Source organism: Triturus cristatus, chromosome 10 (assembly GCF_964204655.1).
Source record: "Triturus cristatus chromosome 10, aTriCri1.1, whole genome shotgun sequence".
NCBI lineage: Eukaryota > Metazoa > Chordata > Amphibia > Caudata > Salamandridae > Triturus > Triturus cristatus.
This window is the reverse complement of record NC_140593.1, coordinates 153,711,833-153,722,787: the sequence shown is the minus strand read 5'-3', so window position 1 is coordinate 153,722,787 and position 10,955 is coordinate 153,711,833. Positions and strand designations below refer to the sequence as shown.

Sequence of the window (10,955 nt, the reverse complement as noted above, 5' to 3'; positions counted from 1 at the left end):
TGTCCCACTCTCACCTGTCTTCCAACACACTCACCGTCTCACTCTCACATGTCTTCCATCTCACCCAATGCCCCTTTCTCACCTGCCTTCCATCTCACTCACTGTCCCACTCTCATGCCTTCCATCTCACTCACTGTCCCACTCTCATGTGCCTTCCATCTCACCTACTGTTCTACTCTCACACCTTCCATCCCACTCACTGCCCCACTCTCACATTTCTTCCATCTCAACTTTTGTCCTACTCACACGTTTTCTATCTCACCCACTGTCCCACTCTCACATCTCTTCCATCTCACTCTCTGTCCGACTTAAATGTCTCCTCCATCTCACCTACTTTCCCACTCACGTGTCTTTCATCTCACCCACTGTCCTACTCTCACGACTTCCATCTCACCCACTGTCCCACTCCACATGAGTCTTCCATCTCACCCACTGTCCCACTCTCACATCGTGTTGCCATCTCACCTCTGTCTGATATTAGGCCTCTGGCTCCTGTCCCACCTCCTGTTCCCCATCTAACCCCGGGCACCAATCTAATCTGGGTTTTACCCACCCAGCTACCCGTCTTCCATCTCATTCTTACCTCCTGCCCCTCTCACCTCCTGTCCCACTCTCACCTCCTATCCCACTCTCACCTGTGGCTAATTTCTTGTCTATTGACCTCTCTCCCCACCCCCAGGTCTGCCACTCACCATGGAAGGCTTCGCCTCTGTGTACTACAGTGAACCATCCGTCATGGGCTTCCTCGCCAACATCATCAGCGCCTTCCTGGTGGCCCTACAGAACTTCTTTTCCTTCCACACCAGTGTGAACGCTGAAGGTGTGGAGAACATCCTGGCAGGTGAGTGTGGCAGCCACAGATCGCACAAAGAGTTTCAGGTGGCGCTGGGATAACATGTATAAAACACTTGGAGGGAGGGGGTACACACTCACGCACACAAACACACACACCCGTGCTGACAATTCATGTGTTATCTCTTGCAGGGGTTCATCTCATCCTGATTGGAGGACTGACACAACTCATTGCAGGCTTCCTGTGCTTCCGGAAGTACGATCACCTTGGGAGCACCGCCTTTGTGGCATTCGTGGCCCTCTGGAGCAGCTACGGGGCTACACGTGTCGTCCTGGGAGCGTATCCCACCATCCACAACACCACACAAACCCTGAACATTTCTAATAGCCAGACCATCATGGCTGCCTCCCCTCTTCCGGTCAGTGAGAGCGCATTAGCAGGGCTGGTGGCATACACCGCCGTCGCCTTCATCCTCTCCTTCTGCTCGGCCACCGTTAACTACGTCATGCCTTTCGTGTTTGGCGCCATCACCCTCACACTGGTCTTCGAGGCAGTGGGGCTCTTCGGACAGTGGGCGCTGGTGGTCTCGGGGACCCTGGAGCTGCTCATTGTGTTGTTTGGGTTCTATGGCGCCACTGCCCTGCTCCTGAAGGGCCTGACCCAGAGGAATGTCCTTCCAGGCTTCGGGAACCCCATGTTCAGCGTCTTGCTTCTGGGCTCGGCCAACAGCACCTCTTCCAGTGGCATCGGGGAGGAGACCAAGAAGAACTCCAAGTACGTGGAGCCCATGGCCTTGGGACACATCGGTGACGCAGTGGCCTCGCTCATCTTTGCCTTTTATTGCTTTGGGTACATGAAGACCTTCTACATTGGCGCCATCTGGGTCAGCATCAATGCGCTGTCCCAGCTCTGCGCCAGCTACTACAGTTACTTGAGAGAAGACGTCTACCACACCACCAAGCTTGGACTCCACAGCCTGTTCTGGTTGCTGATGTCCTGGGAAGAGTTCATTCTCACGGTGCTCCTCTCGGGGGACAATGTGGACAAGAGCCGAGCAGGCATGGTGGGGGGCTGGTTCTTTCTGGTCGCCGCTTGCATCCTCTGCCTGATGTCCCTCAACAGAGACCTCCTGGAGGTGCTGCAGAATTCATGCTTCCTCCTCCTTACTGTCTCCACCATCCAACAGATTCCACTCCAGGGATCCCATATCTTCTTTGGAGTGGTCTGCAGCATTTACACAGCCACCTCCCTCTACGCCACTTTTGCCAGCCTCATTAACTCCATCGCTGACAAGTCGTTGATCTCTACTGGACCCCAAGTGATGTCATCAGCTATGCTCCAGGACTTGCTGCTGTGCCTGAAGCGCGTCACCAGCAGGTCTAAGGAAGGCCAGGAGGTCAGCACTACCAGATGCCAGCTCCCTGATGCCCTCTTCTTCATCTGCAATGGCTTGGCCTCACTCTCTGCCATCCAGGGGTCCCTAGATGACCCTACCAGAGCCCACCTCTCCATCCCTTGGGTGCTGATCCCTGGCGCTCTCTTCCAGTTGTACGTCTGCAGAATCGTGGTCCAGAGAGGTCGAAGATTTGGGTCGGTCCTACCATTCTGTTATGCTGCTGTATGGGCCACATGGGCGTGGCTACGACTTGCAGGTAACTTGTGATCTCTTAATCTTATTCTTTACAATGTGCAAAAGGTTTTCCGAAAAGTCCTAGGGATCCAGTGTCATGAAGCTTCTGTGTGGTTTAGATTCTAAGGCATACCAGTAGGGGCAGTGGGGGTGAAGTATATTTGTGGTTATTAGTTTCATTTGTAGTAGCCATGCATGCAGGTAGTTTCTTGATGACATCACATGCAGTTCTTTTTCTGACTGGGGGCCCTTGTAACCAGTGACCTGAAGAAGTACCTGCTAGGGATCATATGTGATGGCTGCCAGGTGGAGGGCAAAGGGTGGAAGAGGAGTGCAGCTGGTGGCCACTAGGAGGGGACTAATGACTTATGGAACCATTAATGGATCTGGATAAACTATTGTTGATCATCCAGTTGTGGGAAGAACCAATAGTTATTATCACCTTTGTTCAAATAACTGCTCATTTCTTGTACCTCTGGGCATATTTACCAGAATTATCAATCAGATGAACTGGGATTAGGTGTTTTCGAGAAGTGTGTTTCACCAAATCAGGGCGCACTTGTTCAGGATGAGGTGGAAGATACAGTTTTACACATCATTAGAAGCCAATATCTAGCACCATGATTGGCTGTTAGATGAGTGAGGTGTTGGACAGTATATGGTCCTCCTCCATCCCTTGTCTCTGGTCCTAGCCATCTCCTGCCGTTGAAGGAAGAGCTCCTTCCTCTGTTCTGTTTCATCCATGACTAACCCTCTGCTCCTCCTTCTCTTCCCTCTCCAGGTCCCCTGCTGAATATCCACGTCGCCAGTTATGGTGCATTCACTGTTGGTGCCGTCACCTTCCTGGTCATCAATGTCTTCCTGATGTCCTTGGGTAAGTCTCTCCGGATACCGATGTCCAGTCATCCCTCTGTTGAATACTTGAGGCCCAGGTGCCCTGACAGACAGCAGCTGCTTCCGGCTGTAGTGGGCTCGGGCCGGTGCCTGTCACTCGATAGTCCATATGCACCATAGGTCCATAGTTCTGGGGCATCGTAGTGTCCTCATCTAAAGACTTGAGCAACTGTGACCCCCAATTTCTTTCAAGTGCCATCCCGAGTCCACCTGTAATGTGTTGGGGGCTAAAGGGAAGTGGTCTGTAGAAAGGACTGGCGTGTGCCTGACAAGCCTGGCTCGAATGGAGTCAGTTACAACCCTGACATTTGTCTGGTTCTCTGCCAGACCTCCACATTTCTTAGTTTTTGTATCTGTCTCTCCACTGCTGCCTTAACATCACCTTGTTATAATACGAAGAGTTGGGGTGAGCCCCATAACCCCAGGAACCAGGGCAATTAAGTATAAACCAAAACAGGGGTTCATGTACCAGTTTAAATGCTTTACCACACTTAATTTCATACAGACCGAAGTAGAGTGAAAAATTAATCTCTGTCTTATGTTTATATTTTATCGTCTTGGGTGGCATTTACCTTTTTAAAATCCCTCCTGAAGGAACCCCTGTCTTGGTTTAACATCAACGTGATCAGCACGCGCCTCTTTTTTTGTTGATAATATTAAACTTAAAGTCTAATTTTCCCGTCTTTGTGTGTTTTTTTAGTCACAGTATTGTCCGTCTTCAGTGTCGTCTGTATCTACGGAGCGGCGGCATCTCTTGGAAACTGCATTTTCAGCAAGGACCTAATTCCCATGGGACCACCTCTCTTCAAGGTACAGTGATAAGTACATGCAATATGTTACGATTACTATTCTTAAATTAACACTCAGTTCCGATAAATGTGTCTCTCAAATAACCAGTCTTTAGTCCTCTAACTCTGGGATGTGCATGTGCTGCTCAAGGGCAGCTCTAGGTGGCGCTGTCTCACCCCTTGTCTGCTGTTTGCACTTTTAGGAAACGAAGTCAGAGGAGAAAGTTGAGGCGTCCGACTACTGCGTGTGCCCCGAATCCTATCGCACCAGCAGCCTAAGGACCATCGCTGCGCTGCTGGACCAGGGTGGGGTGTGTGGGGTCCCCACAGACACTGTCTACGCCCTGGCAGCCTCCTGCAAACACCCCGAGGCCATCCAGAAGATATACACCATCAAGGTGAGCACCGAGGAGCGAACTTCCGCAGAATTTACCCGAGGCCGAGACAGATGCTCTGTCATTCAAGAATAAGGGACAGCTTTTACTAGAACAGTTAGAAGTCACCCTGCGGGCGGAGACATTGTCATGGAAACGTCAGGGTAAAACCATTCTGCAGAGGTGTGATTACCATGGTGATACCAGCCTGTTGTATGTACAGTTGGTTATATTGACATGGGAATTACAGGGTAAAACCATTCTGCAGGGGTGTGATTACCATGGTGATACCAGCCTGGAGTATGTACAGTTGGATATATTGACATGGAAATTACAGGGTAAAACCATTCTGCAGGGGTGTGATTACCATGGTGATACCAGCCTGGAGTATGTATAGTTGGATATATTGACATGGAAATGAGAGGGTAAAACCATTCTGCAGGTGAGGGTTTTCATGGTAATATCTGCCTAGAAAGTTCCAACTCCAAAACTTAAAAAAAAAACAAGGAAAGCAGCCAGGTTAAAGGGTAGCTTGTCATACTTTGTGGGAGAGTGCGAGATGGGTGTGATAAGGGAAGTGTGGGCTCCCGTCCACACATAGTCTCAGGAGAGAACCCTGCTTTAGGGGCAGAAGATCCCAGCGAGATGCTATCACGTTCACAAGAAAGATACTAATGCCCCAGATTACACAGTGACTCTGCATTCTCAGACTGTGCAGATTCCATTGCATTGAACTCTGTGGCCAGTGTCTGTCTGCTATAGGACATTAGAAAGGGAGTAACAAAGAACAAGGGAACCCTGTGTGCCAAGAGGGACCGAGGGTAATAGTGTATTGCAAGAGACATAGGTCCCTACCAAACAACATAAGTGTATAAGCACAGAACTACAATTAGAGCTGTGTGGTACTTCCAAATGGAAAGGATTGTATTTATTTAAACATGCAGTAAAAAGGAACAATAACATTGACAGTCCAGTGGGTAATGAGACGGGTATGGAAATCAACAGATTTCCAGACCTCAGGAATTTGCATCAATATCTGAGATTAACGATACATATTTAGAACAGTCACAATGCCAAAAGACAACTCGTGTTCAACATAAATCATCATACATTAGGAGTCACGGTGTAAGTGTCATTAGAAGGCAATACAGGCTTTTAACTTGTACAATCTGTTGGCTAGCACTAGAGACATTTAGTTTATTTACAGCGGTGGTGTGACTGGGTCTAAGGTCACTTAGATATCACGTGATCCTGCACATAATCTCTGACGGTCCTGCCCTCCCCCTTCTCTCTCTAAACCATTCATTACTTCCCTCTCTTCCATCCTCTGCAGGACCGACCCCTGGAGAAGCCCATCTGTATCTGCATCTCCCACCTGGACCAGCTGCTGGCCGTGAGACCCCCGTTCAGCCCCCTGTTGTGGGACTTCATGGGGAGCGTCTACCCTGGGGGTATCAGCTGCATTGTCCAGAAGGGAGAGCGGCTGAAGAGGATGGGTACGTGTGACCTTTTCTGCATGGGCTGTTTCTTTGTCAAAGAAAGGTGGGCTGGGGAGGGTAGAGGGGTGGGGGTTACAAATGCCAAAAATTGTGCCTGGGTAAATTCAGGGGTGTGCTCACTTCATGTATATGCTGCTTGTCTAGATCATGCTTTATTTACACCCCCCCAAGTGTACCCTCCCCCATCTCTTGCAAGAATTACTTCACCCCCCAATGTCTATAGACCACCATCTCATGTAGCTAATGTATGTACAGATCAGGGTCTATTCACCCCTTAATGTCTACAGACACCCCATCTCAGGTCCTATTGTATGTACATATCAGAGTTCATTCAGCCCCCCCTAATATATGCATACCCCAGTTCATGCAGATATTACCTGCATGTTCACCCCTTGATATCTACAGACCCCCATCTCATGGAGGTATCACATGCACATGGACCCCCTGATGTCTACAGACCCCATCTCATGCAGGCATTGCATGTACATTCACCCTCCTGATGTTTACAGATCCCCATCTCATATAGCTATTGCATGTGCATATCAGGGTCCAGTGACCCCCATTCTCTGAAGAGGTCCCTATCACATGGAGCTATTGCATATACATATTAGGGTGCAGACCCCCTTTAATGTGTAGCGACCTCAATCTCATGCAGGTATTACATGCACATTCACCCCTAAAGCACACAGACCCCCCATCTCATGTACCCATTGCATGTACATATTATATATATTATGTATATATGTGTGTGTGTGTGTGTGTGATGTATGTGTACATGTGTATAAACCAGATGAAGAAATATATGTGACTCGCACAATTCCTGACTAAAACACTAATTAAACCGCGCAGCAATGACAAAACAAAGAAAGGTTGCGCTCGGTATACTATGGCTGCATGAGAAAAAATGTTTTGTTTGAGTCAGTGTACTTTTCAGTTGTAAAATAGTCCCTCACGCAGACAGAATGATATATCGAACAGCCATAAAATGATATAAGACAGAAATACTTTTTTAAAGAATGTTTAACATTATGTATTGCAGACATCTGGCCTCTCAAGATATAACAAACAAATGTGTGCATGCCTTTCACAGTTTTTTAATCAGCCGCAGTGCATGCAGGTAACAGCGGTGGGGCGGTGGGACCGCGTTGGGGGGGATATCGAGGGACCATGCAGAGGGAAAATATTTATTTAATTTCCCCTCTGCATCGTCCCTCGAAACCCCCCAAAGCCGCCCCACTGCTGTTTCCTGCACGGACCGTGGCTGTTTGAAATGCTTTAGTATAGCTTCTTTCATACTAAATGGACAATGTGTGCCCACTGCACAATTAGAGCAATCACGTCTTCAAGGACCTTCATTAACTCTTGATGTTCTGAGGCTAGACCATTCAAACATCTGCTCAGATTAAGCACAACCAAATGAAGGCACCACTGTACAACAACTCTGTTCATGATGCTGAGAAAATAAATACAATCAAACTCAAATGCTCAATCACTCACACCTGACTTATTGCTGATTCATTTTATATGTTCTCCTTCTGTAGGAGTTGGACCAGCTTATGACATTGTGGGCACCAAAGACTCCATCATGATTCGAGTGCCGGACCACACTATCTCTGCCCACCTGACCGACATGACCGGCCCTCTGGCCATCACTTCTGCCAATCCCAGTGGGCAGTGTGACAGCACCCACCATGACATGGTCATCTCGTGAGTACTCATTCAGAAAAGGGGCTGAAATCAGGAAAAGGTTGTGATTGGGCCTTCTGCATAAGAGATGGTGCCTGGGGTTTGAGAGTTACTAGATGGCTGCTAGGAGCTGGGGGCAGGGGCAAGGATTGTGGAAGGGCGTGAGCTGAAGATTCTGAAAGGTGAATGGAAGAGTGTTGGAGTATCGATGGGCGGTGAGCTATTTTGAATGAGTTTAGGCTTTTTTAACCATATGACTAGACTGGTGCTACTGAAAGGTGAAAGAAGGGAAAAGGGTGTTGATGATATCTCACGCATATGTTTTAGGGTATTTGAGATGCTTGGCATAAGCCTATATGTGGGTGCATTAAACACAGGTGTGTTTGACTAGTTGAGCTTGAGGTCAGGTAGATGTTTGCCTTCCTCCGTCTTTCCCTTAATCCCCAGCACCTGAGCCTTTGTCGATTATTTCTTTAAATGAGTGATTTTGTATTTCTGCTCTGTGTTTCAGGCGTCTACGGCACAAGCTGGAGGGGGTGCTGTGTGATGGGGACTCCTACGAGATGGTGGGCTCCACGGTGGTGAACTGTCTGAGAATAGACGAAGGTGGGTCTTAACCAATGCTTGTTTCTGTTTCATTTCTGTCCCCTGCTATTCCCAAACTAGAACAGTTGCATCCTTGGATATGAACAGGGGGCTCGGCACCCCCCACCTCTTCCCACCTGCCATGAGATTTGAGAAAAAACTGTCCGGATCCAGTGGATTCCTGGTGTCCAAGGCATACAGACTTACAAAGCCCAGAATGAATGGACAGTTGAAGCATTAAAGGGGCTAAGATGAATGCGTAACAAAGAGATGCACTTTATTGAGCCCCTGAGGAAAACTCCAAGCGCTTGTTCAAAGTTTGCAGGGATGCCACCGGAGGTTTCTTACCTCTGCCAAATCCTGACCCCTACTTTCAACTTTACAAGCATTTCTCTTTATCATTAGTCTGCACTGTTGGTGTACCGTCTTGCATAATTTGTTTCACAAAATTTTGATAAAATTACATGAACGGTGTGAAATTCAGTTCGCCTTTATCTTGCATGAAATTTTCATGGTAGTATATACCGCACATGAAAAAGTCATGTTAGATACTGTTAGAAGACTTAATCAGCGAAAAATGTCTCTTACGGAGGCATTTTATGCTCAAAACCATCTCTAATAAAGAAGAAGTCTCTTACGGAGGCATTTTATGCTCAAAACCATCTCTAATAAAGAAGAAATGATGCAAATTGCATACTGCAAATTCATCAAATTTAGTAATAGTGCTTACAAATTCACTCAGACTTAGCACATGGACCCAGAACCTCCCTCAGTAAGACACTATTCCCCAAGCCGGGATCTTTTATTTTTTCCCCAATCCCATTGTTCTTTCTCAGGGACAATTCCACCCTGTCCAAGTTACCCAATGCCTGAAGTTCCTTACTCTAGTCCCATCTGAAAATAGAGACCTCAGAATCACAGATTCTTACATCCAAATTTACAAAATATTGACCACACACAAATATACACAAATGTCTATTTAAAGAGCATTAGACCAGATAAAAGTTCCTAATTCCAGTGAGACTCACTCCATAATTATTAAAATACAGAGTTAACTTACTATTCCATCTCCTGTCTGAAATTATTGGTCAAGTGCTTGATAGTGAGTTTACTGTGGGTCGACATTTTTGCAGGGGGATTGTTGTTTGTGGTAGATATTTTGGCAGTGAAAGATTTCGAGTCTGTATTTTAGCAGTTTGTTGTTTCCATGATATCCCACCCTGCCCCAGTCATTCAATGTCTCCTTGAGGGCGCAGACCCCACGCTTTCTCCAGTCAGTATATGCCATGTGAGAGGGCGGTTCCCTCCTGGACTCCATCACCCATTGGATGCTGAGGAGCCAATCCCTACTGTGCTCATTATGCTTGTCTCTTCCCTTCCCTCTGCTGCTCACAGACCTCAGAACTCTCTAAGCCCTCTCAATCTCATGCTATTGTGCTTCTTCCTTTCCAGGGATCCTGAGCATCGTGAGGGAGGGCTACGTCCCCACCACCCACATCATGCAGACGTTCGAGCGGGTGAAGAACGCGCAGGTGTGAGGCTACCACATGCTACGACCAGTCTTGTTCTACTGACCACAGCAGCATCTGCACAAGGCCTGAGCCAGCTGCCATTTGCACTTTATTAACCGGAAATAGAAGTATCACAATCTGAGGCTGGATATCCGCGTCGAGCCTGAGCTGAAGGGAAGACATTGCCAGAACAGACTTACAGACGGCAGTGGAGTCGGACATTCTTACAGACAGCTCATAATACTTTTTTGTCAGGATGCTTCAGTTTGATTGATTTGCAGATATTTTCTACCCTTCACACTCCGACAGGGCATTGACCTGAAAGTCAGCGCTTGGTGATGTGTATAGCGACAGATCCTCGATTCCACGCCCCTCAGGATGCAGGGGCACAGATCTAATGTATATATACTGTTGCATTCTGTTTGTGTTCTTTGCTTGTACATTATATTTAAGACTCCCGGTTTTATGGTATTTATTTTTGGACCATTTCCATCTGTCTTTATCCATATTTATTTTTGGACCATTCTATCTGTATTTATCCAAATGTATTTTGTGTTTTACGTGTAAATGAAGTTATAAAACTGTACATTTCCATATCTATTTAAATGATAGACGCACAATCATACTTTGATGTCCGTCATGTTTTAGCTATTTAAGCTGCCAAATATTACATACCAATACATCCACTGGTAAATACTAGCATTATACCATAAATGTATTTTTTTACCCTCTGCCCTAAAGGAATTTTAATTTATAGCTGATACCGATGTTGTTGAAAAATTCTATTTATTTTTTTACTCCTAGGATGTCTGGTCCTGTCAGACCTCTCACCAGGTTCGTGTGACAGAATACTGTCAGATCCAGACATCCCATATTGTTGCAACCAGAACTATTGGCTTCACTGGATGGTGCCGGCCACCCAATCGAGAGGAGCTTCAAGGATCCATGATAGAAGATTTTGAGTTTTAGGGACCTGCACATAGTATTTAACTTATTTAATATATTGGAGTTTGTATTTATTGAAATAAAATTGCCCTTAAAAAGAAACTGTCTTTTCTCTTTGCTGTCAGGGGTACACTTTACCATGAATCCTCCTGTGATGCAGCTGTGAAAGAAAGGTGTCATGTATGTGAGCGTGTGTGTGCAATAATTGTGCAAAATTCAGTGGTATAAAACCCATATTTACCATGAAGTT

General features: G+C 46.8%; 1 protein-coding gene across 1 annotated transcript; it reads left to right on the top strand.

Annotated features, from left to right (window-relative positions):
- Positions 1-693: 693 nt before the first annotated feature.
- Positions 694-10,729, top strand: LOC146789103 (uncharacterized). The gene is given in 10 exon segments (XM_085631031.1): positions 694-841; positions 985-2,445; positions 3,205-3,297; positions 4,018-4,139; positions 4,309-4,503; positions 5,813-5,975; positions 7,520-7,685; positions 8,176-8,270; positions 9,702-9,781; positions 10,565-10,729. Coding segments are annotated over 10 exon segments (2,688 nt in total).
- Positions 10,730-10,955: the final 226 nt, after the last annotated feature.